This window comes from Fundulus heteroclitus, unplaced genomic scaffold (assembly GCF_011125445.2).
Source record: "Fundulus heteroclitus isolate FHET01 unplaced genomic scaffold, MU-UCD_Fhet_4.1 scaffold_38, whole genome shotgun sequence".
NCBI classification, from domain to species: Eukaryota; Metazoa; Chordata; class Actinopteri; order Cyprinodontiformes; family Fundulidae; genus Fundulus; species Fundulus heteroclitus.
The window spans coordinates 2,652,542-2,676,015 of record NW_023396792.1 but is presented as its reverse complement, the minus strand read 5'-3'; the positions used below and the strand labels follow the sequence as shown (position 1 = coordinate 2,676,015).

At 40.9% G+C, this 23,474-nt stretch overlaps 1 protein-coding gene across 3 annotated transcripts in view; it reads left to right on the top strand.

Moving 5' to 3' along the window:
- dennd2b (DENN domain containing 2B) overlaps window positions 1-23,474 on the top strand; it is a 73,961-nt gene that overhangs the window by 25,756 nt on the left and 24,731 nt on the right. For all 3 annotated transcript variants that reach the window (XM_036130758.1, XM_012873029.3, XM_036130757.1), the window contains exons 3-11: window positions 883-2,160; window positions 2,938-3,083; window positions 13,838-13,959; window positions 16,865-17,080; window positions 17,457-17,553; window positions 17,753-17,797; window positions 17,979-18,163; window positions 19,998-20,107; window positions 22,679-22,748. In XM_036130758.1, the coding sequence (XP_035986651.1) occupies window positions 883-2,160; window positions 2,938-3,083; window positions 13,838-13,959; window positions 16,865-17,080; window positions 17,457-17,553; window positions 17,753-17,797; window positions 17,979-18,163; window positions 19,998-20,107; window positions 22,679-22,748 (2,269 nt within the window). The remainder of the gene's footprint in view (window positions 1-882; window positions 2,161-2,937; window positions 3,084-13,837; window positions 13,960-16,864; window positions 17,081-17,456; window positions 17,554-17,752; window positions 17,798-17,978; window positions 18,164-19,997; window positions 20,108-22,678; window positions 22,749-23,474) is intronic.

The following is a 23,474-nucleotide window of genomic DNA, read 5'->3' as shown; positions in this document are numbered from 1 at the left end:
AGATCTGGGTTTTAGTGGCTGCTCTGCCTTTCTGATTTTGAGCAACTTTGACCGTAAATCATATAAAAGGGTTTGTGTGAACTTTATTCTAGTTGAAAAAAAGTAACTGTAACAAACATCGACTATCAAAAAAAAAAAAAATCTGCATGCAAATATTCTTCCTTACCAGTAGAGGAAGCAGTTTTTGATCCAACAAAAAAATGAAGGGTTCCCAAGATCCTTCGCTATTATTAATCAACGCATTTCCCTTCTATTACAGAATAGACCCATGAATTTCACATTTGGAAAGCTCCTCAAGAGAGCAAGTGGTCACATGTGAATGTGATGAGGCACATGTGAAATTTCACATCTTACAAACCCATGGGAGTTATGAAAAATATTTCTAAAACAGTTTTTGTACATGGGAAGCGTGGTTTTGGAACACATTAGTGGTATAATGTGTAAAACACATGGAAATTCCCATGTGACATCTATGGTATAACATGTGGAACCCTCCTCATGGGGACGCTGGCCATGTGGTAAAGCGTGTGGAAAGTTTATTGTATAGTAACATGTTAAAGACATGAGAGAATGATCCAAAATGTGAAATGTTTTCCACACGTGTTCGTTGTGTGGAGATTTTCACACCTGCAAAACATTGTTTTCATGTTATACATTTTACTTTAAGGATATTCATGGCAAAAACAATCAATTTCATGTGTTTTTTCTCCAAAAGTGCTTGTTTAGACAAGGGAGTTTTTGGTTTGGATGCATCTAATGATTAAAATCAGAAAAAACAGCCTTTTCTATGTTTGACCAAGTAATCGCCGGTCAGAGCCAACCATGAGAAACGTCGTTGTTTACTTTGAATGGATGCTTACAGCTTTCTCTGTCCCGTTTCAGGAGCCAGTCTGCATCCCCGTTCCCGGCACTTTCTGCCAGCCAGGGGCAGAACCAGCAGCCGGTCCTTAGCGACGGCGAGAGCAAGCAGACGAAGTACGTCAGGACCGACGGCAGGTTCCTGCTGCGGGCCGGATGGAACGGCAAGACCGCTAGCCTGTGCAGCGGCGCCTCTCTCTCAGGCGACGCCGACCCCCAGGGCCGGTTCTCCAAATCTAAGAGCATCAGCTGTCTGGACAACAGGCTCTCCATCTATAAGCCCCCTTCACAAACCAAGTCCTGTCAGGAGAACCAGGGGCTTCAGGAGCAGAAGGAGAGTCAAGGGGAAGTGCCAGTAGGAGTAGGACTCAATGGTAGGCCTCTGAGCTGGAGCACGTTCTCTCTGGGCCCGTCCTCAAACCAAGGCCACAAACGCACCCTTTCTCTCACCCACTCGGAGGCGGGTGTACCCCCCACCACAATCCGTAAAAAGATCTCAGAATGGGAGTGCAGGCGGCTGTCTCTGCCTAGGATGAACCTGTGTCTGGATAAACGAGGAGGGGAGCTGGTCGGGGGTAGCGAGGGCTGCCCGAGTCTGCTCTCTTCTCCCTGCAGCGAGAAAACCTTCGACTTTAAGGGGGTCCGCAGGATGAGCACGGCGTTCTCCGAGTGCTCCTACGCGGGGACAGGGGACGAGGAAGGAGTTTCAGACAAAGAGGGCCTGGGTCGTTTCCAAAAAAGGAAAGGCAAGACAGAATCCTCCGGAGGGTTCGTGCGCACCCTGTCCGCGCGCAAGGAGACGTCGGCGGTGCTCAACAGGATACAAAAGATTGAGCAGGCCCTGAAGGAGAACCCCAGCCCTGCTCCTCCTCGGTATCTCAGTAACTGCTACGCTCCAGACAAGACGAGGCAGAAGTCCTTCGTCATAGGCGATGACTTGGACAGCACATGCGCCAGTAAGCGCAGCAGCATTTGCTCCGTGGCCACGGAACCAGACACGACTTTGGTCCCTGACAAGCTCTCCAGGCTCAGACAAAGGTTTAGCGTGAGCTCAACCAGGTCTGAGAGCCCGGAGCCACCGGGCCAACAGACTCCCGTCGGCACGCAGGTGAACCCCGTACCGAAGCCCAAACGCACTTTTGAATACGATGCCAAACGGGACCAGAAGGACGTTTTGTCAGCCAATGGATTACCTCCGGACAGACCCTCAGAGTCTCCCCCGCCTCTGCCCTCCACTCCCGCACCCAGCATCACGTGGACCGCAAAGCGTGAGGGGAGCAAGCCGGTGAGGATCCAGGACAGGTGAGGCCATCTCATGTGTCTGCTTATGCTTCTCTAATCGCTCAGCTTTGCTCCCCACTGCCTCACTGTGTGAGAATCTGCTCCTGCTGGACACATCGGATTTGTTTTGGTTTACAGGACATTTAAAACGTCAAACCCGTTCCAGAACATTTTGACGGCCTATAAAACAGATTTGGAAATTTCTCAAAACCGTGTTCTCTGTTAAAGAAGTGCATGGCTTCTCTCACTTACCAGCTGCAGTCAAATCCAACAGCTGACCTTTGCCTCTCTTTTCATTTCACTCTTACGCTCTCAGACCTATTTTTTTTTTTTGTGAGTGAGGGCGTTGCCTCTCCATATCGTTCCGATGTGAAATCCTCAAACGTTCATCCCGTGGACTCTGTTTAACATTCCTGTGGTTGCAGCCGTTTCAGAGCGGGCCTTAAAGCCGCATGCTGTGAAGATACGGTAGATCCTCTCAGACCTTTAGCCCAGCATTCATCGCTCTCCGCGGCTACTTGACATTTGATGTGGGGGTTTACGGGGTACAAGAGATAGTAGGAGATCTGTATGTTTACTGTTCTGGGGCTTTCCTTGTGATTGAAGCACATGGTGATCGTAGCACTTCTTGTTTTGTAGTTAGGGATGAAAACACCTGCTGGAGGAGTTAAGCAACCCCAGTCCTGACCATTTTTTTTTTATTTGCTCGTATCATTTTAGGCCTGTCGGTGTCTCATTCTTACTTGTAGCTTTGCTTATGGTTCTGTTTTTGTTTTTACTTTTCTGACCGCTGCTCAGAGAGTCATGTGAGTCGGAGGATGCTGCCAGCCTGCCGTCTTCGTATCCCTCCTCCCCCACAGAGAACGGAGTGCTGACCGCAGACCCCAAGAGTCGACCCAGCTCCAAAAGCACTTTAGAAGAGAACGCCTATGAGGACATAGTAGGTAAGTGCAGCCCACTTTGTGACAATATGAGATGAAGGAAATATATTCTATGCATTTTAATTGTTTGAACACCTTGACAAAATATAGTGAAATACCAAATAGATTGAGTTGTTGATAGCTCTGGAAATCTAACAAACTATTTCAAGCTGGTTAGCTAGTGCGGGTTACTACCCAGTTGTGTGGAGCCCACGGTCAGGTGACAGGCGGCTAGCTTGCCCACTGTCCTCTTAAAGCAGTGTTATCCTTGATAAGAATAGAGGGTGGCGCTCTGGCACTGTCCAGCAACACGTTGGGGAGGGGCAGCACTGGTTTACTCCATGCCGGCTGTCATAATCTGTTTACGTTTTGGTCCACATGTGTGTGTTTCTCATTAGTTTGTTTATTTATTCTGTGTTTTGGTTCCGCTCCTGCTGTGTTTATTCTGTGTTTTATTTTCACCTTTCCTCAGCTGCGTGCTTCATACCCCCCCCCCCCCCCCCCCCACACACACACACACACACACACACTCAGCTGGTTAGCATTCCCCTGAGTTTGCTCACCTGTTTTCTGTGTCACTTTTCACACCTCAACATTTAATCTCCTTGCTTCTCGTTGTTCTTTGCTGGTTTCTTTAGTTAAAGTTAATTATCGCCACCGTCATCTTGTCGGGATTTGGGTCCTTTACCATCTGCACAACATGAGGCTGGCTGCTGCTCTGGCATCTCATTTAAATGTCTCTAAGTTGTTGTTGCAGTATGATGAGGTTTTTAAACTTTCACTTTTTATTACTGTGACACCTGTGCCATTCACCTTTCTATGACTCGATCAGCTGTTCAACATAAAATAGGTTAGAAAAATTCTCAGATTGGTCACTAGTTTCAACATATTTTTGATTATTAGACATTGAAGTGAGCGATAATTCTTACTGTTTATTTAAGAGTCTTTTACATTAAAGAGCTGTTTAATATTGAGAAATAAAACTGACTGAGGCCAGTGCCAAACTTTTCACTATTTTGAAACAGCTGGTAGTTGACTTTAACCCTTTGTTGTGGCTTTTACGTTGAAGTACTTTCCTCTTGACTTGTTATGCTTGATAGATTCTGTTTTCTTTGTTGTTTTTGTTTGGATGACAAGTTAATAACCAACTGCAGGCCGCTGATGTCTTTAATACCGATGCAACCTTACGTTTTCAGGAAAAATCTACCATGTGTATGTCTCAGGGGTTCTTAAAAAGGGTGGCGGAATAAGATGGCAGGGATCTTCTCTTGGGGTCGGCTCGTTTAGCTTCACTCTTCTACTTAGAACTGAACCCATTTTCTCCAAATGTAGGTTGTTTGGACAGCCATGCTGCTTAGAAAATATCCAAACTGACATTGTAACTTATTAGACCTGCCCCTTACAAGGCATTCAAGTTAATCAGGAGACTAATACGGTCCTTCACACTGCAAAAAAGGAGCTAAAAGTAAGTAAAATTTTCTTGAAATTAGTTTGTTTGTCCTTGATTTGAGCAGGTAAATAAGACTATCTGCCAATGGAATTAGTATTTTTACCCCTAAAATAAGATAATTAAATAAACTGCACTTGAAATAAGATGATGGCGATGAACTGTTCTTATTTTAAGTGCAAAAATCTTATTCCATTGGCAGATAAGCTTATTTACCTGCTCAGATCAAGGACAAATACACTAATTTCAAGAAGATTTTACTTACTTTTAGTGCCTTTTTACCGTGCATTCATTATGAACAACCACACACTGCACATTAAAAGACATCTCATACAATAACTTGTGCTACAAAAAGACATGTGTTTTTAGAGAAACAAAGTCAGACTGTGGGTTTAACAATAAGACGTTTGGTGAATCTTGCAGCTTTATGCAGGAGGCCTAATATAATAAGACCGGTAGAGAAACTGCTGCTTTCTCTTCCTCCTGTGGGCGTTCCTGGTTAAAAACTCTCATTGTCGGTTCAGTACGTCAACACTCAGCCTTTAGAGTAAGATTAATGGGCGATGCACAGAGTTATAGTCTGATAATTACATTCTTAGCAATCACCTTTGTAAAAAAAAAAAAAATATTAACTACTTTGTTGATTAAGGTGCTGTAACCAGTTACAGAGACACTAGATCAAACTTGTTGGGGTGGCTGTAGAGCCTTGAAAAAATGCAGTAGTTTGTTCTCAGAGATGATGTGTGTATGAAATACCGGACATGTTGAAAAGCCAAATTCCTTTCCACTAGCAAATGACCCCAGGCCTTCTGCCCAGTTCAGCTGCCGACTCCCCCGGTGCATTCCCGATGCGGTTTGAAATGTGTGTCAGTGCGAGCACACAGGCTCATGATGTGGCTTGGGTTTCACATGCAAAAAAAAAAGAAGAAGCAGTTTTCATTCTCTGAAATATTGTCCATGCTATAATGCTCAATGATTACCAAATAAGGGCTGGATTTTTTTTTTAATATGCAAGCGTATCGTTACTTCACGGTCTATTGGTTGCTCATGAGTGTGTCTGTTATTTTTTTCTCTCCCCGGCTGAGGATGTGCAGCACTGGAGTGAGTGTCAGGGCATGACGGATTTTCTCGCGAATCTTAACAAAGCCCCCATTGTTCATCCGATGCTGTGAGCGTTAGACTTTGCTGTTTGTGGGACGTTCTCTTGGCTGTCTTTGTGCTTGACCAAAAACGGTGTCCCGGAGACTGAACCCGGTGGTGGGCTTTGAACTACAATGAGACAGGACAAAACTCAAGAAAGGAAAGTAAGAAACAAAATAAAAACTTCGAAAACAATACAAAGAACCTCTGGAATTACAGAAAAGAACAAACAAACAGACAAAAAATGGGTTTAAGTATGTTTAGGGAACCGAACATGTAAAACCCAACATTATAGAGGACAGTATGGCTTTGGGAAAATTACAGCATTACAAGGAACCCAGCAATAAAATTGAAAGTGCAACAATGGTGGAGAGTAACAGTAGAAAGCACCAAACTATAGACAGAGAGAGGCCATTTATTGTACAGTGGCTCCAGTAGTTTCTGTAGTAGCTGCTGCTGTTTCACAGTCAGAAGATCCGTGGTTAAAGTCTACGCTGGGTTCTTCCTGTCTGGAGTTTGCATGCTCTCTACATGCGTGCCTGTGTTTTCTTCTAGTTGGTTTCCCGCTTTCCTCCTGAAGACCAAAGAACATCCCTTCTGCTTAATTTCTGATTCAATTTATGGACGTTGTCAGTGTCAGAGTGTGGCTTTGCATCTCTGTACTGGTCTTGTGATGAACTGGCGACTTGTCCGGTTTAAAGGCATATTATGCAACATTTTTCAGTTAATTAATGTGTTCCATATCGTTTTGGATGATTAAATGAGTAATTTCAGGTCGAACAAAGGTTTTCTCGGCCGCCCTGGTGGTGTGTGGGGGAAATACTGCACATGCAAGAGCTCTCGGCCCGCACACACAGGCTCAGAACTCTCGTGCAAGACCGCGAGAGTCGGTCTTGCTTTACGGCGAGAACTCCATGTGTTTTTGCCCTGACATTCACTATATGCACACGCGAAAGCAACAACAAAGAACCGCGTGTTAACATCAAATAAACATGCAAGCATATCTAGTTTTTAATTTTTTTTATTATTATTATTATTATTTTTTTATTTTTTTGAATGTTGGCGAGGCGGCCGCCTCGCCAAGATAGCGCTGCGGGAAGCTTGATGTTCATACTTTCACTGTGTTAGACATTGTTTGTACTGCGGTTTTTTCGACTTTTCGTTGCGTTCGCCTGTCTGCTAAGTTCAAAACAACCGCGCCTGGCTTGACGTAGAAACCAGAACAGCTGAGCATCTTTATGACAGTGCACTTTTACTTTCGCCCTCTGGGGGGAGCCTCGCTGGAAAATCAATCCCGGTTGCATAGTATACCTTTAAACCCAATCTCTCGCCTACTGACTTCTGGGATAAACCTCCCAAGGCTATGAACGGGTTTCAGTAAGTACAGAAAATGGGTTCAAGTCCATATGTGAAGTTTTTGAGTTTGTTGTTTATTGTATTTAGTCAATCCACCGCAATAGACACTCTTCAAACCATATAAATCTTTCTTTGCCCCTTTGTGTCTCTATTATAAACTCCCATGGTTGACCCAAATATACTTTGAGCTTCTCCAGGACAGCTTAGCTTGCTTTCATCATCTCCTATCATTTCTAGTTCTTGCACCTGTGTTTGAAGTTAGCTGTTTACCCATGGCGTGTCAGCCCTTTGTGTTAATACAAGCAGATGGCAGATTGTTATCTTAAAGGACTTTTTAACAGCATTTAACCACTGCGGTTGATGAATGGAGTGCCGGTGAGTGATGTGGGCTTAGGCGGGTCATGAATCATGAATCTGTGCTGCAGTGACTCGATGCAGTGACTGGTCTTCTGCTTGTAAAAGTGGGAGACTGCGTCAGGGAGGATTTAACCGTAACACCTTAACATGCATTGGTTTTTGCAACTCTTAGTAACAAGAAATACAGTACCTTGTGAAAGACTCCGTGCCCTTCAAACCATTTCAGATTTTATAACATCACGCCCGCCAATTTCAATAAAAGTTTTGTGAAGGGCTCAGAGGTGTGTTAGATACCACTCATGAAAAAATATTGCATCATGCTGACCAGGGAACGCCGCAGACAGGCCAGTAATAAGGTTGTAAAGTTTAAAGCAGTAATATTATAAAGCCCTATCCAGAGCGCTCTTCAGTCCGTCATCTGAAAATGGAAAGAGTGTGGCCAAAATACAAAACCTAAAAGACACGGTCTTCCATCTAAACTGGCATGTTAGGCAAATTAATCAGAGAAGCAGACACAACACCCATGGGTTCTCAGGAGGAGCTGCAGAGTTCAGGTGTGAGAATCTGTAGTATCGTCTAGGGCTGAACGATTTTGTAAAATAAGATAAGATAGTCTTTATTGATCTCACAATGGAGAAATTCACTCGTGAATAATCTAATTGCTATTTTTTATCTTAATACTGCGATTTAATGGAATTTTTTATCCAGTTTATTCTATCATGTCTTTAAAAACATATACAAACAACAAATCAATTTGTTTCCTCGCCGTGTGGATTAGTTGCTAAAAGACCCACAGCATCTAAACTCGGAGCAGAAATCATTGCGTTCTGCCTACAATATATTTCAACCAAAATTGCAATTTTGACTTTTCTTTGCATTAACCACAAGTAACAAAAATGGCCTCTAAATAAAGACGTTTGTAAAGAAGGACTATTTAAAACAAGAACTTTTATTATTTCTATTGACCAGAATATTGTTCAAGAGAACAGCTTTTAGTTGATTTGGACATCAGTCCTTGTTGAACTTAAAGTGCAACCAACAAACAAGTCTATGTATTAAACTGATTGACCTGTACTTAATGCTATGTATGATTATATAAACTCTATAACAAACAATAAAATTACATTATCTCACTGCTGCAACTGTCTTCCCTTCCATGTGACTGCTGTGGAGCTTCTCCTTCCAGCAGGGCTGTGACCCTAAAGGTATAGCAAGAGCTACAATGACATGGTTTAGAACAAAGTATAAATTGTTATCTATCTATCTATCTATCTATCTATCTATCTATCTATCTATCTATCTATCTATCTATCTATCTATCTATCTATCTATCTATCTATCTATCTATCTATCTATCTATCTATCTATCTATCTATCTATCTATCTATCTATCTATCTATCTATCTATCTATCTATCTATCTATCTATCTATCTATCTATCTATCTATCTATCTATCTATCTATCTATCTATCTATCTATCTATCTATCTATCTATCTATCTATCTATCTATCTATCTATCTATCTATCTATCTATCTATCTATCTATCTATCTATCTATCTATCTATCTATCTATCTATCTATCTATCTATCTATCTATCTATCTATCTATCTATCTATCTATCTATCTATCTATCTATCTATCTATCTATCTATCATCTATCTATCTATCTATCTATCTATCTATCTATCTATCTCTCTATCTATCTATCTATCTATCTATCTATCTATCTATCTATCTATCTATCTATCTATCTATCTATCTATCTATCTATCTATCTATATATATATATATATCCTATAGACTTGAAGGTGTGCTTGCACCAAAAGACTGACTTAAGGGTTATATTTTTAATTGTAGAACCTTTGAATACCTAAAATTTCATCCATCATTTCCCTTCTGGTTCTCACTTATACACTGATTATTCACTTAATGCATCAATAAAACAGAATGATGTTTCTGGTTGTAGCGTAAAAAAAGTTCAAAAAGGTTTGAAGGGTCTGAGTACTTTTGCAAGGCACTGTAACTAGAATCCTGCACTTTGAAACTTAACCACATGTTTTCCTACAAGCTGGCAGTGTTTTCCTGTGTTCCCCAAAAGTTGAAACTTGCTTTTCAAACCCACAATTTTGTCTTTGTCCTTACAGTGGAGCGACTGTCACGTTGCCGTCCTCTTTATGCCCTCTGTGGTGTAAGCTGAAACCCACATGTTGGGATGGTTTGTTCCGTGCCTCGCCCTGCCCACAGAGTCCATTGTGTACGCACAAATGCACAATCACAGCATGCAGCAGAGGTGTGTCCACTGCCTACATAATACTGTGTGTCTGGGAGCGTGTCAGAGAGATGTTTGTAATCAGAGGACTAGATTAGTACCCTGCTGCATATAAGTAGCTATGCAGACATGTCATTTTCCCAGCAGGCTCTCATTACAGTATTGCTTCAGTTTAATGGAGCTGCAGCACAACGTGGGGCCAAACTGCGCCCTCTTTTACCTCCTCCTCCTCCTCAGCGTTAACGATGCACAGAAAATTACTCCACTCAGCTAATTTACTGTGAGTCCCATCGTGACGCTTGCAGGAGCCTTTGGCAGTTCACACTGTCTGTGTATGAGTGCCGGCACAATAATTAACCCAAGAATAGATAAGTGAACGAAACTCTGGCAGTCTTTTCTGATCCCAGATGTTTTTAAAAACACTCCCTCATTGCTGGAGTTCATCGGGTTTTGCCAAAATAATAATACTCAGGAAGTTGGGCCACGGCTACCCCACGGATACTTTTTTTTTTTTTTAAACCCCACTGACAGATAGCGCTTATTGTCTTTCCTATAAAAAGTTCCCTTCATGCATTTTTTTCTTTTTTTTACCCCATCTGTCTCTGTTTTTGTTCTTCGGTGTGGTTTCTTCTCGTTCTTACAACTTTTTTTTTTCAGGCACTGCCAAAAAAAAAACATTCTCAGAGCCCATCTGAATAGAAACAGCCTGCAGCTTTACACAAGTACTCTCTTTATTAATGTTGGTCCTTTGCCAGGTGACATCAGTGAAAGCTGTTGGGTGCTCTGTAATGCTCTTTCGTTTCCTTTTTCCGCCATAATTTATTGTCTGAGGAACATCTATAGAACAGTAGCCACATCTGTGCTCGTACCATCCACAGTTAAGGTTGGCGTGACAAAAAAAAGAAAATAAATAAATCTGGTCAACCCAAGTACCTATTTTGAATTTAGTAGTAGGAATAAACACAAACAGAAATACTTACATTAAGTTTATATTTAATTAGTGATGAAAGAATAGGTAACACATTAGACTAGATAACAAAAATCCAGATATTACAAGTATATAAATACCATAAAAGTGTTTAATTAGTCTTTGCAAGCACCTATTAATGATTTGTCCATAAGATAATGGAGTTTTGTCTCTTTAATATCATAATGATTATTAATAGGGAGAAAATATATAGGTGCATGGAGAGGAATAACGATCTGGTGAGGAGTTAAAGACTCCAGCAACACATGAAATACCAAGAAACAGCCTTATTAGCAGACCAACACGTTTTCAGATTTTGGTTTAATCAGGGTAATTATAAAACCTTATGGAGCCTGACGAAGATATAATGCTTGGGTTTTGTTTTCCAAACTTCTTTTTCTTTATTGAATTTACACCCGCCAGTAATATGAAAGACAAGTTTCCTATGCAGCTTTGAAGAGTGGAAAAATATGGTGCTTTATCATTTTCAATGTCTGGATAAGTATATAAAGGTGAAAACGGTACGGAAAAGCTGAGTATCTAGATTCTATGCCTTATTCCATTATGTGAAAGATCAAAATCTTGAGTTTCTAGAAGAATTTTTGTGTGGTTTTTATGATTTTAGCGGAAAAAGCACCAAACAAAACAGATTATAAACCTAATCAAGGTTGATTTTTTTTTGTATTTAAATGTCAATAAAACTAACGGTAAAAGTATTGAATCTTCAAATTGAATTATCATAGGAACACTGTAAAGAATATTTACTAAATGTATGTACATTAGGACTGGGAATTAAGTAAAATTTAATTTAAAAGAACAAATAACTTTAAAGAGAACAATTTACAAAAGGAGGAGCAGAATAAACATGTTTACATTTCACAATTGGAGCCAAACTGTACAGTAGTCTATGATGTATAGTCCTTAGATGTGTTACATCTAAGGACTATAAATGACATGTTTCATGAATTTGCGCTATATAAATAAAATTGAATTGAATTGAATTGAATTGAAAGTTACATGTCTTCTCAAAAGTTATAATTTTTTTTTGCTTACAAAAGCATTACATTTCAGTCTGAATTAATAGTTTTTTTTTTATTTCCATGTAAGTTATTGTATACTATCCAACCACTGCTTTGCAGTTGGAGGCTTATCTTCTGGTTTTTGCCTTTTTTCATGTCACAAATAAATTCCTTGTCAGGTAGAGGAAGTGAAAAACTACCTTTTAGATAAGATAAGATAAAGATAACAAATACCTTTATTGTCCCACTATGGTTTCATAACTATTGCACCTTGCAACAGTCAAGTTTAATAGTGGAGAAACATGTCATGTCTAAACATGTTTGTTTGTTTTATTAGCAACAGGCCTACCAGCATGACCTCCTCACCCGTTCTGAGGTGGGGAGCCAGCGTGCTGCAGACTTTTCAATTGATAACCAATTTCAAAGTGGTGCTCACACAGGCTCAGGTCTGCACCATTTCTGTCTGCTGGCCTTCTCTATTGGCCCTGTGGGACGTTGGGTAAGGGGCCATATCCAATGAGCCCTGCCTGTTTGCATGCAGGTGCCGTCACTCCCGTCCTACAGCATGTAGAAAAGCATGTTTTTTTTAATTTTTATTTTTTGTTATTCTTGGACAGTTTCAAGGTAAAAATTTAAAGAGGACAAAGGAGTTTCTCAACCTGGATCAAAAGCTGCTACCTCACGTGATCCAAGATGCCAAACATCACCTGATGTGACACGAAAAGGATTATTAACACAGCTTTCGCTCTTTGCTGATTCCACAATCATCTTCATGGATTATAGCCTTTGTGAAAAACCCAGCCAGCTCTGTTTTTTTTTTTTTATTCTAGGGAAAATTTGTGGAATTACTGGTTTTTATTCCGATTTTTTTCAGACAGGGAAGAGGCAAAAACATGCAGCTCAGGTTCACCTCATTGGGTGCGCTGAGGACAACTTTCTCCACCTGACACTCACCGAGCCACCGTTGCTATACGTTTAGGAAAGGTTTTATCAGGCAAATGTAATGCAAGTATTTAAATTTTGGTTCTAGTGTGAACCAATTAGGATCGTTTTGTTAGTTCAGAGTTGCTTTGTATACATGTCTTGGAAATGCATTGAATTCACTGCAGTGCTCTTCCTGCTGCAGAAATTGCTATGGAGAAAATGGTACAGCTACAACACATAAACGACAGCATCAATGCCATGTCCTCCTTCTCCAGGAAAAGCTCAGAATGATCTCACAGATTTGTTTCATACGCTTGATGTGCTTGACTAGCATGGCAGACAAGGGAAAAACTTTTATGAAGTGACTGCAGAGTTATTTAGAAAAAAACCTTAAAGGAGAGGGAGCGCAGCGGCAGGCTGACTGAAGTGACAGACTTCTTATCCCATTACTTCAATGTAACGTCACATTATTGTCGTTTAACATATCTGCCTATAAATATGATCTCTTAAAACTCACAAACACACAAGCCCTAAAGCCGTAGGAAGGTAAAGATTCAAGATTCAATTCAGAAACTGAGTTAGTAGGGTTTTTTTTTCTTCCCTAAAGGGTATTAAGGGTTTCACACCTCTATGAAATAATGAACTTGGGGGTTTTGTTTGTCAAAACAAAATTTTTACTAAAAAAAAAAAAAATTATTTCTTAATATTCATGGAGGTTATTGACAGAAAACCCTAACTTATTTGGTCTTTTAGTTGTTAAATATGTCGATTCAAAACATGTAAATTAGAAGTGCTTTATAAAGATCTATTGAGCAGTAAAACAACTAATAAATAGATTAATAGGCTTCGAGCCAATGCGGAGTGTGTGTTTCCTATATAACAGCTTATAAAAGGCGTATACTTGTTCATTAGAATATCTCCTAAACTGAACCCTGCTGTTGCTCCAGACCCTCCTCTTCCTCTGCAGACATGTTGCATACCTGGACCGTGACTCACCAGCAGAATTATGTCCACGAGTTTGAGCGGGGCCATCGGGGTCTGCGGGGCGTGCTGCCAACACTAACAGTTTTAAAAGGGAGTTCATGTGAACCTGCTGGGAATGACCTGTGACTTACCTTCCATGACTCATCTCTTTTTCAGACGACTCGAAGGGAGGGCCCTATTATGCCCTGGACATCTTTACTGCCCGCTCTGACCCCCTCAGTCCAATCTGCCTTCGGCCGAAGACGACATTTTTATCCCAGCAGGAGTTACTACCTTTCGGTACTGACACACTTTTTTTTTTGGCTCCACAGAGAAGGAGAATCCCTACGAGGATGTTGACCTGAAGCGGAGGAGTATGAGTAGGAAGTCTGGTCTGTCGGAGAGCAGCCGATCTTGGACGACTATGGACAGAAAGCTTAACTCCCCGCCTCAGGTGAGCCCTAAGGTTGTCAGCATCAGCCCATGTAGATAAGTTTTTCTGTTGTAAATGACATGAGAGTTTGGGTGTTTTCACTGGAACTCAATTTCTGAAGGTTGGTGGAGAAAGAATGAAATAATCTCATAAGCAATTAATAAAAAGAAGAAGAACATTAGTAAGGTTACACATAAAATACTTTGAGTTTTTACACTCCTGAACACTTAGTCTAGTCTGTATGGTGGAAGTAAGTGTGGTTTAATACGGCACATTAAACAATATAACTCCTGAATCTCACTTCATGAACTGGATTGTGGTTGTATATAAGCAATAAAAGCAGAATATAAATAAATGCTTTACTATCCTCATTTACAAGTTTGTCGAGTTACATAGTCTTTGCTTTCTTCTAAGTGCAAATTTCCACCGAATCTCTTTATTTTTGCTGCAGTCTTTTTAACTTCTAAATCCTCAAAGGTTCAGTCAGGAGGACTTTTTTTTGGCAAAGGCTCGCCATCTGTAGCTTTGCAAAACGTTTGCTTGTGAACCTGCGTGTAAATAATCCTTTAAAAAGGACCAAATAAACAAACAACAACAAAAAACTCATCACTATGGACAAAACTGTTCAAATAATTAGAATCTTATCATTCAGTAAACCAACACATGCAACTTTAAAGGAGGTTTATTCTAATACCAAACCTGGTTCTGCTGAAGCTTTCTTCCTTAAAGGGACTTGTTCCTCTCTGATGTGACATGCTCAGAGAGGATGAGGGATTGCTGCAAAGTCAATAACCCGATGCAATCCTCTGGGATTACATAGATAGAAAACTTTTTACCAGTCTGTAATTTACAATCAGCTGAATTTGACTGAATCATGATAGAATTACATTGGATGAATGGGATTTTTTTTTTTATCATCGGAATGAAGCGGAGTGACACCAACTGAATTTGCTTGACAGGATCAAACATGCTTGATGGCTTTGATATGACAGATGTTGTGAGTTGGTGCTATAGAGTTTTCATCCTGCCATTCACCTGAAAAACACATAATTGTATGTGAGCAAAGATGAACAGAGTAACCCATCAGCCCTCTGCATGGCCACCTGGCAAAGGGGAACATCTTTAATAAGTTCAGCTAGCTAGTTGGCCTGGTCACTGACGTGGTCCACACATCCACAGACTTCTGGGTAAGATGTTGCAGACTTTGTGAAGCAGCTCTGCCGGTATTTGTAAGTTTGGATTGTTTTGTGGATGCCACATGTTGTGGGTTACTTTAGTTTGAAGCCTTCATTCCAACTGGAGTTCAAATGTATGTACTTTAATAATAATAATAATAATAATAATAATAATAATAATAATAATAATAATAATAATAATAATACATTTAATCAATTAAAGAAGAACAATACAGATCCTGGAAGCAAAGACGAAAACACAGCAGCCTGCAGACAACTTATTTTGTATCAAAGCTAAACATCCATGGTTAACTAAGTTTCTACGGATATTTATTGTAATCTGATCTGTGGAACTCGTTTAATCGATGTATGTTTATATAATATGAACATTTAGTAAGTTATAAATGGATATTATGATATGGAATAGTGTATAAATGATTTCTTATACATATAAATGAAAAATAGGCAGAAGAACCATAAAATATAAAACTTAAGTCAGACACATCAATTTTGAGCCATTCATTTATTTTCTTGTTTGCATACACAGAACAGAGTCCAAGTACCGATTCACGTCTACATTTTGTCTTCTTATGCCTTTGCACTGTTGGCATCAATCCAAACTGTATCAAAATAAAACTGTACTCTTATTTTTCTGTCATCCTATCTTCTGAACTCAAATCTTTGGTGCATTTGATGTTATTTTGCTCTGAAAATTCAAACGGTCAAATCCTATAATCAGTCCTACTACTAATAAACAACAACTGTGTTGCTGATTAGCTGCCTTTCAGAGGAAGGATTTGATAATCCAAGTTGGCAAATGTCCCAAGTTTTTTCGCATTTTTTCTCAGTTGTATGTCAGAAAGTCTTCGTCAGCTGTGGTAAGTTTTGCTGCTGAAAATCTGTAAAAGGAAGTGAGACTGAGGTGTAAACACCTTCAGTTTATCCAAGTTAGATTTTCCAGAAAGAGCTCTTTAGGTGCTTTAATATTGTTGTAAGTAGGGGGATATCATTGCTGCGTGCGTAAACAAAACAGAAATGGCGTTTTGTCTCCCCGAAAGTCACCTTTATGTTTTACGACATGGCACAGAACGTGTCAGGAGTTTAGACCGTAAAAAGTAACCTAGGAAGTGACTTCTAGTAGAAAACACCCATGTTTGGGTGGTTCCCTTATGTTTCCTTTATTCAACGGCCCTGTCTGAGCAGGTCAGTAGAACAAAAAGCCCATTTATCTTTACTTCAATGACTAAAATACTTCCAGCTGTTTACAGGGTTTCTGTGCAGCCTGGAAAAATGAAAAAAACAAAACAAACAAAAAACAATTTTGAATCAAGTGGTTTATTTTTTTTTTTTTAGGTCTGAATACATTTGGAGAAATTGGAACAATATTAGTTTTTCCACAGTTTATCCCAACAAGGAGTAACTGGTTATTGGCAATGGAGGGACGTAGTTTCTGAAGGAACTCAGGATTAGGAGCTGCTGGTTGTTCTTACTCCATAGCTGCTATATCCTTTCAAATGATTTTTAAGTCTAATAATCATTGAGAGTCCAAACTATGTGAAAAAGATTATTTCCGTAGCCATTTCAGATTTTTTTCCCCAGCCTCTGATAGAAGAGAGAAAGATGGAAGCCCATGTTGCCGTACTAGTCGGTATCGTTTCCTAATATTTTCTCGTGCTAGAATCCGGCGGACATTAGGGCAACAATAAATCTTCACCTGTTTGTTTCAGACTGCATCTCTTCTCTGTTCCCAGTTGCCTTCCAAACCCAGCAGCCAGTCTCTCCGCCTCCCTGGTCCAAGCGACCGGAAGAGCCACCGCATGTCCCAGTTGTCCAAACGCTACAGCCACGATGAAATGCTGCTCATCCCCCAGATCGGCATGTCGTCGTCCCCCTGCGGCCTGCTGGACGACGGCCTCTGTGGCACCAGTGATTCCCTGCCTTCACGCAGGCACTGGAGGATCCCCAAGGTACACACCGCTAGATGGAAAGGGCCTCGTCAGAGCTCCAGCCGAACGCTCACAGACACGATCGGGTTTCTGTCGGGACCAAGTCGGAGTTCCGGATCATTTATAATTCCTCAGTTCGGAACAAAGGTTTAACGATACCAGGCTTGGATCCAGTTAGATTTTGTTGCATGGAAATCAGCCCTCGGGGTGCATTTTAAAGAACTCTCCCAGAGGCTGCTCTTTTTAATAATCTGCTACATTTGAAATACATGCGATGCACTTAAGGCTGTTACTTTTGGCCGGGAACAGGCCCGCTTCCTCCATACTTGGGATCAAAAGACAAACAAACTGAACTCTGAGTTCCTCTAAGAGAATTTCCTCTCGTCTCTGTTTACAGCTGGTCCAGAGGATCAACTCCATTTACTGCACTAAACGAGGGAAGAAGAGGCTAAAGAAGCTGTCCATGACCAATCTTGAGACAGCATCTCTCAGAGGTAAGGCTGCTCCTTATTCCCTTTTATCCCAAGGCCAGATAAGTGAGTAAATATTTATGTCTCCTCCACCCACACAGAGCCCTCTCTCCTCCTCCTCCTCCCCCCATCCCGTGTGCCTTTCTCATGACATAAACACATATTTGAAAGTAACCCCCTGACCCATAAAAAAAAAAAATATATTTTCAATGTTTGTTTTTAGATGACAACAGCGAGAGTGAGAGTGACTCGGACGACAGGTTCAAAGGTGAGCTCTGCTTTTATCTGTAGAGGTGAGCCAAAAATGCTAGTTTTCAGTTTCCCTCAAAGCTTTGATAAGAATCCATGAAATCTGGTTTTGGTGACGCACCTAATATTATTTGATCTCCTGACAAACTAAAGGGTGTATTTAAGGTCTGATTTGTATGTAAAATATCTTCCCCGCCCAGCTCACACCCAGCGGTTATTGAAGCTGCAGTCCATCCTCCGGCGAGCCCCGAGCTACCGTACGCTGGAGCTGCAGCTCATCGAGTGGCAGGAGCGAGAGCTGTTCGAGTACTTTGTTGTTGTTTCTCTGAAAAAGAAACCTGGCAAGAACTCCTACACCCCGGAGGTCACCTATCAGTTCCCCAAGGTAAAAGGCTGGGCTTTATCTGAAACCTGCAGATGGTCCTTTGAGGCTAACTTTACACCTGGCATAACAAGCTCAGATGCTTATTTCCAGTCACCTAAGTTTAAAAAGTGTTAAAGTCAGTGATTGTGTTCAAGTACTAACAAAGTATTTATGGTCCCTAAATATCAATCAACAATAATGTAAATGTTGTGAAATTGCATGTCTTGTCAAAATACTCGACGGCAAGTTTCTTATTTGGAAGTCTTTTCATGTTGGCTCTAGTCCTAAAAGATGCCTACACAAAGCACACATCTGTTCTTTGATATTTGACTATAAATAAATAAGTCGTCTAATTCAAACCATTTCTAGCCGCTCTCAGTCTGGCGGAAATGTTTCGGGTTGCATCGTCATCACAGTATCAGTATTTGGTCAATGAAAAGTCGGGTGAAATGTCTGATACAGGTCTGTTCGACGTAAACACGTAACATACAGTTTGAGATGATTTTTAATGTCAAGCATTGGGTGCATTGAGTAAATAATTAGCAGACAGATTTTGCTGGCCAGGCACGTCTGTGCATATTGGGGACAGTGATACTGCAAGAACAATACATTTGCAAAACACCCTGCAAACTTTGTAGATATTGAATAGCGGTCAAGGATCCATTCAGAGATATGCCAGAAGGTTGTTAGTGATAACAAAAAGGTTTTTATTTATCTGTAAGCTGTGGCGATACATTTAATTTATTATCAGGGATACATCAGGGATACATATACATCTATCTATCTATCTATCTATCTATCTATCTATCTATCTATCTATCTATCTATCTATCTATCTATCTATCTATCTATCTATCTATCTATCTATCTATCTATCTATCTATCTATCTATCTATCTATCTATCTATCTATCTATCTATCTATCTATCTATCTATCTATCTATCTATCTATCTATCTATCTATCTATCTATCTATCTATCTATCTATCTATCTATCTATCTATCTATCTATCTATCTATCTATCTATCTATCTATCTATCTATCTATCTATCTATCTATCTATCTATCTATCTATCTATCTATCTATCTATCTATCTATCTATCTATCTATCTAATCTGTAGCTATAAGATAACCTGTGTTCACCCAATTTTTGTTTTTCTAATGTATTGAAGTTGTTTATTGTTAGTAATTTTATTCTGGAAAATGTGTAGCTTAAACATCATCAACAGCCCAAAATTATATTAGAGTCATTGGGTGTGAACCTCTGACTGGAACTGAATATCTTCTAAAATGCTTCATCCAGGGCTTTAATCCTTGGCTGCAGTGTTACTAGTGTCCTTTCAGAAAGGTTCACTTGGTCTGAACTACATCATGGTAACTAATAAATGCCGTTTTAACAGTCTTTCTATTGTTAGCACTGTTATTACCGCTACCAGCTCTGGATTATATAAAGGTTTTCTGGTTTGTCCGTTTTTCTTTGACGTATTAATAGTTCTAAAAATAAATGTTCTGTTGGTTTTTCATATGACTATCCTGTTTGTTGATCATTGAAATCTCTGTGGGTAGCTGCAGTTTATAACCAAGACTCCCAGACTCTACTCAGAGTTAAAAATAACTGGAATTCATTCATATGATGGACAAGTGTTTTTAGTTGTTAGAAAATAAACTTTAAAGTTGTTTGGATCAGCAGAAATGTCCCCTGGGGGACGTACGCTCCGTGATGGAGACACAGAGGCCTTGAAGGCCCAGAGTTTAAAACGTTTACGAGACATTTTATTCTGGTCTTTTATAGAATATCGACTTGTAATTTCATGAACGGTAATGTAAAGTCCTGCTGTTGTGTCTTCTTGCAGTTGGAGAGGCTGACCAAGCAGATGAGGGAGGCGGAGCAGAGGCTCAAAGCTATTCCTCAGTTCTGCTTCCCAGACGCCAAAGACTGGAGTCCTGTCTCCGAGTACGCCAGGTATCCTCCACACATTTCCACTACTGCTTTGGGTTATTACAAAGGCATCTATTTCCGTGGCTGCAGAAACTCCTTCAAACTCAAAAATGTCATTAGACTTGTAGCTCTGAGTGACCTCCTGCTGGTAGATAATATTTAATCAAGCCATGTTGCCACATCTTCTTACAGCAGACTGAGTTGACCATAGAAAATGAGTTTGGCCACCGGTTGTCAGACCAGGTGCAAAATGTCCCTCTGGCAGGTAAAAATTAACACAAGGATATCCTGGTGACTTATGGGAAAAAGGCTGTCTGTTTAATAATCAAAACTGCAGAAGGCGCGATGAAATGTTGGATTTGTTCTATGCAAATTTCAAGGATTCATACACCTCCAACGTAAGACCTCCTCTTGGCAAATCAGATTGCAATTTTGGTTTTCTCTGCTCGGCTTGGAGTACAAACCCCTTGTTTAGAGGGAAGCTGTAATGAAGAGGATTGTGAGGAGAAGGTCACGGGAAGCTGAAGAAACCCTGTAGGGTTGCTTTGAGGCTACAGACTGGGATGCACTGTGCCAGCCACATGGAGAGGACATCAGTGCTACAACCGAGAGTGTGACTGACTATATTAACCTCTGCGTGGATACCATCCCCACCAAAATACTGAGACGCTTCCCCATCACCAAATCCTGGATCACCAGTGACCTGAATGAATTGCTGAATAAGGAGAAAAGAGCCTTCGGGTAGGTAGACCGGAAATCCTTATTGAGGAGTACACAGAAGCATCTTGGAGTCAAGATACAGCCAAGAGAAGCACAGGAAGAAGCTGGAGAGCAAACTGCAGAAGATGTTGTTGCTGACTTTGTCTCCCCCTGCCACCTGTATGTCTCTGGAGGTCAGGTGAAGAGGCAGGTGGAGAGACTGAACCAGAATAAGCCTCCATGTCCAGATGGTGCCTGCCCAACAATCCTGAAGGTCTGTGCATAGCAGCTCTCTGGGATTCTGCAGTACCTCTTCAATCTTAACCTGACCCAGAAACAGGCTCCGGCCCTTGTTCCGGTACCAAAGAAACTCCTTCATCCGTCCTCAATAACTCTAGACCTGTTTCTCTGACATCCTACATCATAAAGGTCCTAGAGAGACTCCTGTTGGCCCACCTGAGTAAGGAAACAAGCAGCTATCAGGGCCCCCTGCAGTTTGCTTATTATCGTGGAGTTGGAGTTGAAGATGGCATCATACACCTGCTTCAACAAACCCACCGTCGTTTAGAAAGGCCATACAGCCCCGCGAGGATCATGTGTCTTGATTTCTTCAGTGCATTTAACACAATTCTGCCTGGTTTGCTTTGTCAGAACCTCCAGAAGCCTGAAAAAATCACCTGGGTCCAAGACTAACTTACAAGCAGAACAGTGGTGTGTCTAACCAGGCAGTCAGCAGCTCATGAGCATCGCAAGGGGACCGTACTCTCACCACAGATCTCAGAAGAAACAGGAAATTGGTCAAATGCTATTTCCATCATGAAGAAGTGGAGGTGGTGCAGGAAGATAAATACCTTGGTGTTCACCTGGACAGCACATTGGACATGAGAGGGAGCCGTGAAGAGACATGGCAGACTGTACTTTCTGAGGAAGCTTAGGTTCTTCGCCGTTTGCAGCAAGATGCTGCAGATCTTCTAAAAGTCTGTTGTGGAGAGTTTGATCTCTTCTGCCGTCATCTGTCGGGGCAGCATAGGACCAGAGCCAGTGACTTAAAAAAGCTCAACAAGCTAACAAAGAAGGCTTGTTTTGTTCTTGGGACTCATCTAGAAACCCTGGAGATGATCTTCAGAAAACATAAGCATTCTTTTTATAAAGCTGTCATACAACAACAGAGTGCCTTAAATCAGAGGCTTTAGATCTGCTGTAAGATGAACAGCTACATAAGATCGTTGATGGCCACAGCCACCAGCATCTACAACATGTCTGTATGAAATGAGTTACAACAGCATCCAGTCTACCTTTGGGATTGATAAACCGTTGAAGTGTCCAAGCTACACACGATTGTGAGTGTGGGTGGGACTAGTTGTGTAACAGCGCATTGAGTGGTTGGTATGGACAGAAAAGTTCAGTCCATTTAATATTTAGACAACTGGGGTGCAAAAGGAGAAACTCCAGACTCAGAAACTGATCCACAGGTGATGAACAGTATCTGAAAGTCAAGTTGCAGCATCTTTTATTTGATTGTCTACTTTATGCTAAGCTTTCAAGCTCACTGCTCTTAAGGAATCAACTCGTTTGTGCTAAAATACTTTTTTATGTGGCAAACTGTAAATTTTAATAGATTTTTTTCTAATTCGCCTAAATAAACGATAAATAATTTTTCTTTCTTTCGGCAGGCTGAATGTTTGTCACATAAAAAACCCTTCTCTGAAACCAGCCGTTATCTGCACTGAAAATGAGTCAAAAAGGCATCCAGAGTCGAAAGAAAAACTTTTGGAAAGCCTGAAAAAATTGTTTTATAAGATGGTCATAAAATGTTACACGAAAGCTTGGCTCTTGAGATGCAAAATATGACGAAATGAAATGTTGGTATTGATTCTGATTTGTTTTGTGCTGCAGTGAGACCTTCTCCTTCATGCTAACCGGGGAGGACGGCAGCAGGCGCTTCGGGTACTGCAGACGCCTCCTGGTAAGGAGTTCCTGTTTATCTCCGGTTCCCCCTTTGGCCCGTCCACCACCCAGGCCCACACCTCACTGGGCCATGTTTGTTGTGACAGGCCTTTTTCTCTGAGCACGTGATGTTGTTTTCCTGCAGGGACGTTCATGTGCTGCCTGATTGTCCGCTATGGTAACAGGAAGCAATTCACGAAAACATTCGAAGCTGACCAGATTAAAGAGACCGAGATCAGCGGGGTTTCGTGAAGAGGCTATCTGTTATAGCAGCTGATCCGAGTTGGTTCCAGCGCAGGAAATGGCTCCGCCGAGTTACCAGGAGGATAACAAACCTCCAAACCACATTTTTTAAAAGAACAGTTATTTCAGGTCATTCCGAATGAGGATGAAAAAGATAGTTCCAATAATAAATCTCTCTCCGTAAAAAAAGAAAAAAAGCAGAAATATAATTTGACAGGCTCATAATAAAAACTGCTTGAAATGTGTGATTAAAAACTTCACAACCAAAAATGAAAACCCAAGTTAGGTATTGATCCGTTCGGTTTAACGAAGCTTTCTCAGGAAAGGGAAAGACGAAGAGAAACCAGGAATAATCCAAACTTTATCTTTCTGGAGCATTTCCTCCCCGTCACGAGGCTGCGGAGCGCTTTGAAGTGTTTCACCGGGCTTCCCATTTGGCGCGTGGACAGAGAGCCGGACTGTGTGGGATGTTGTGACCGTGCAGATTGTGTTAGCCATGTCT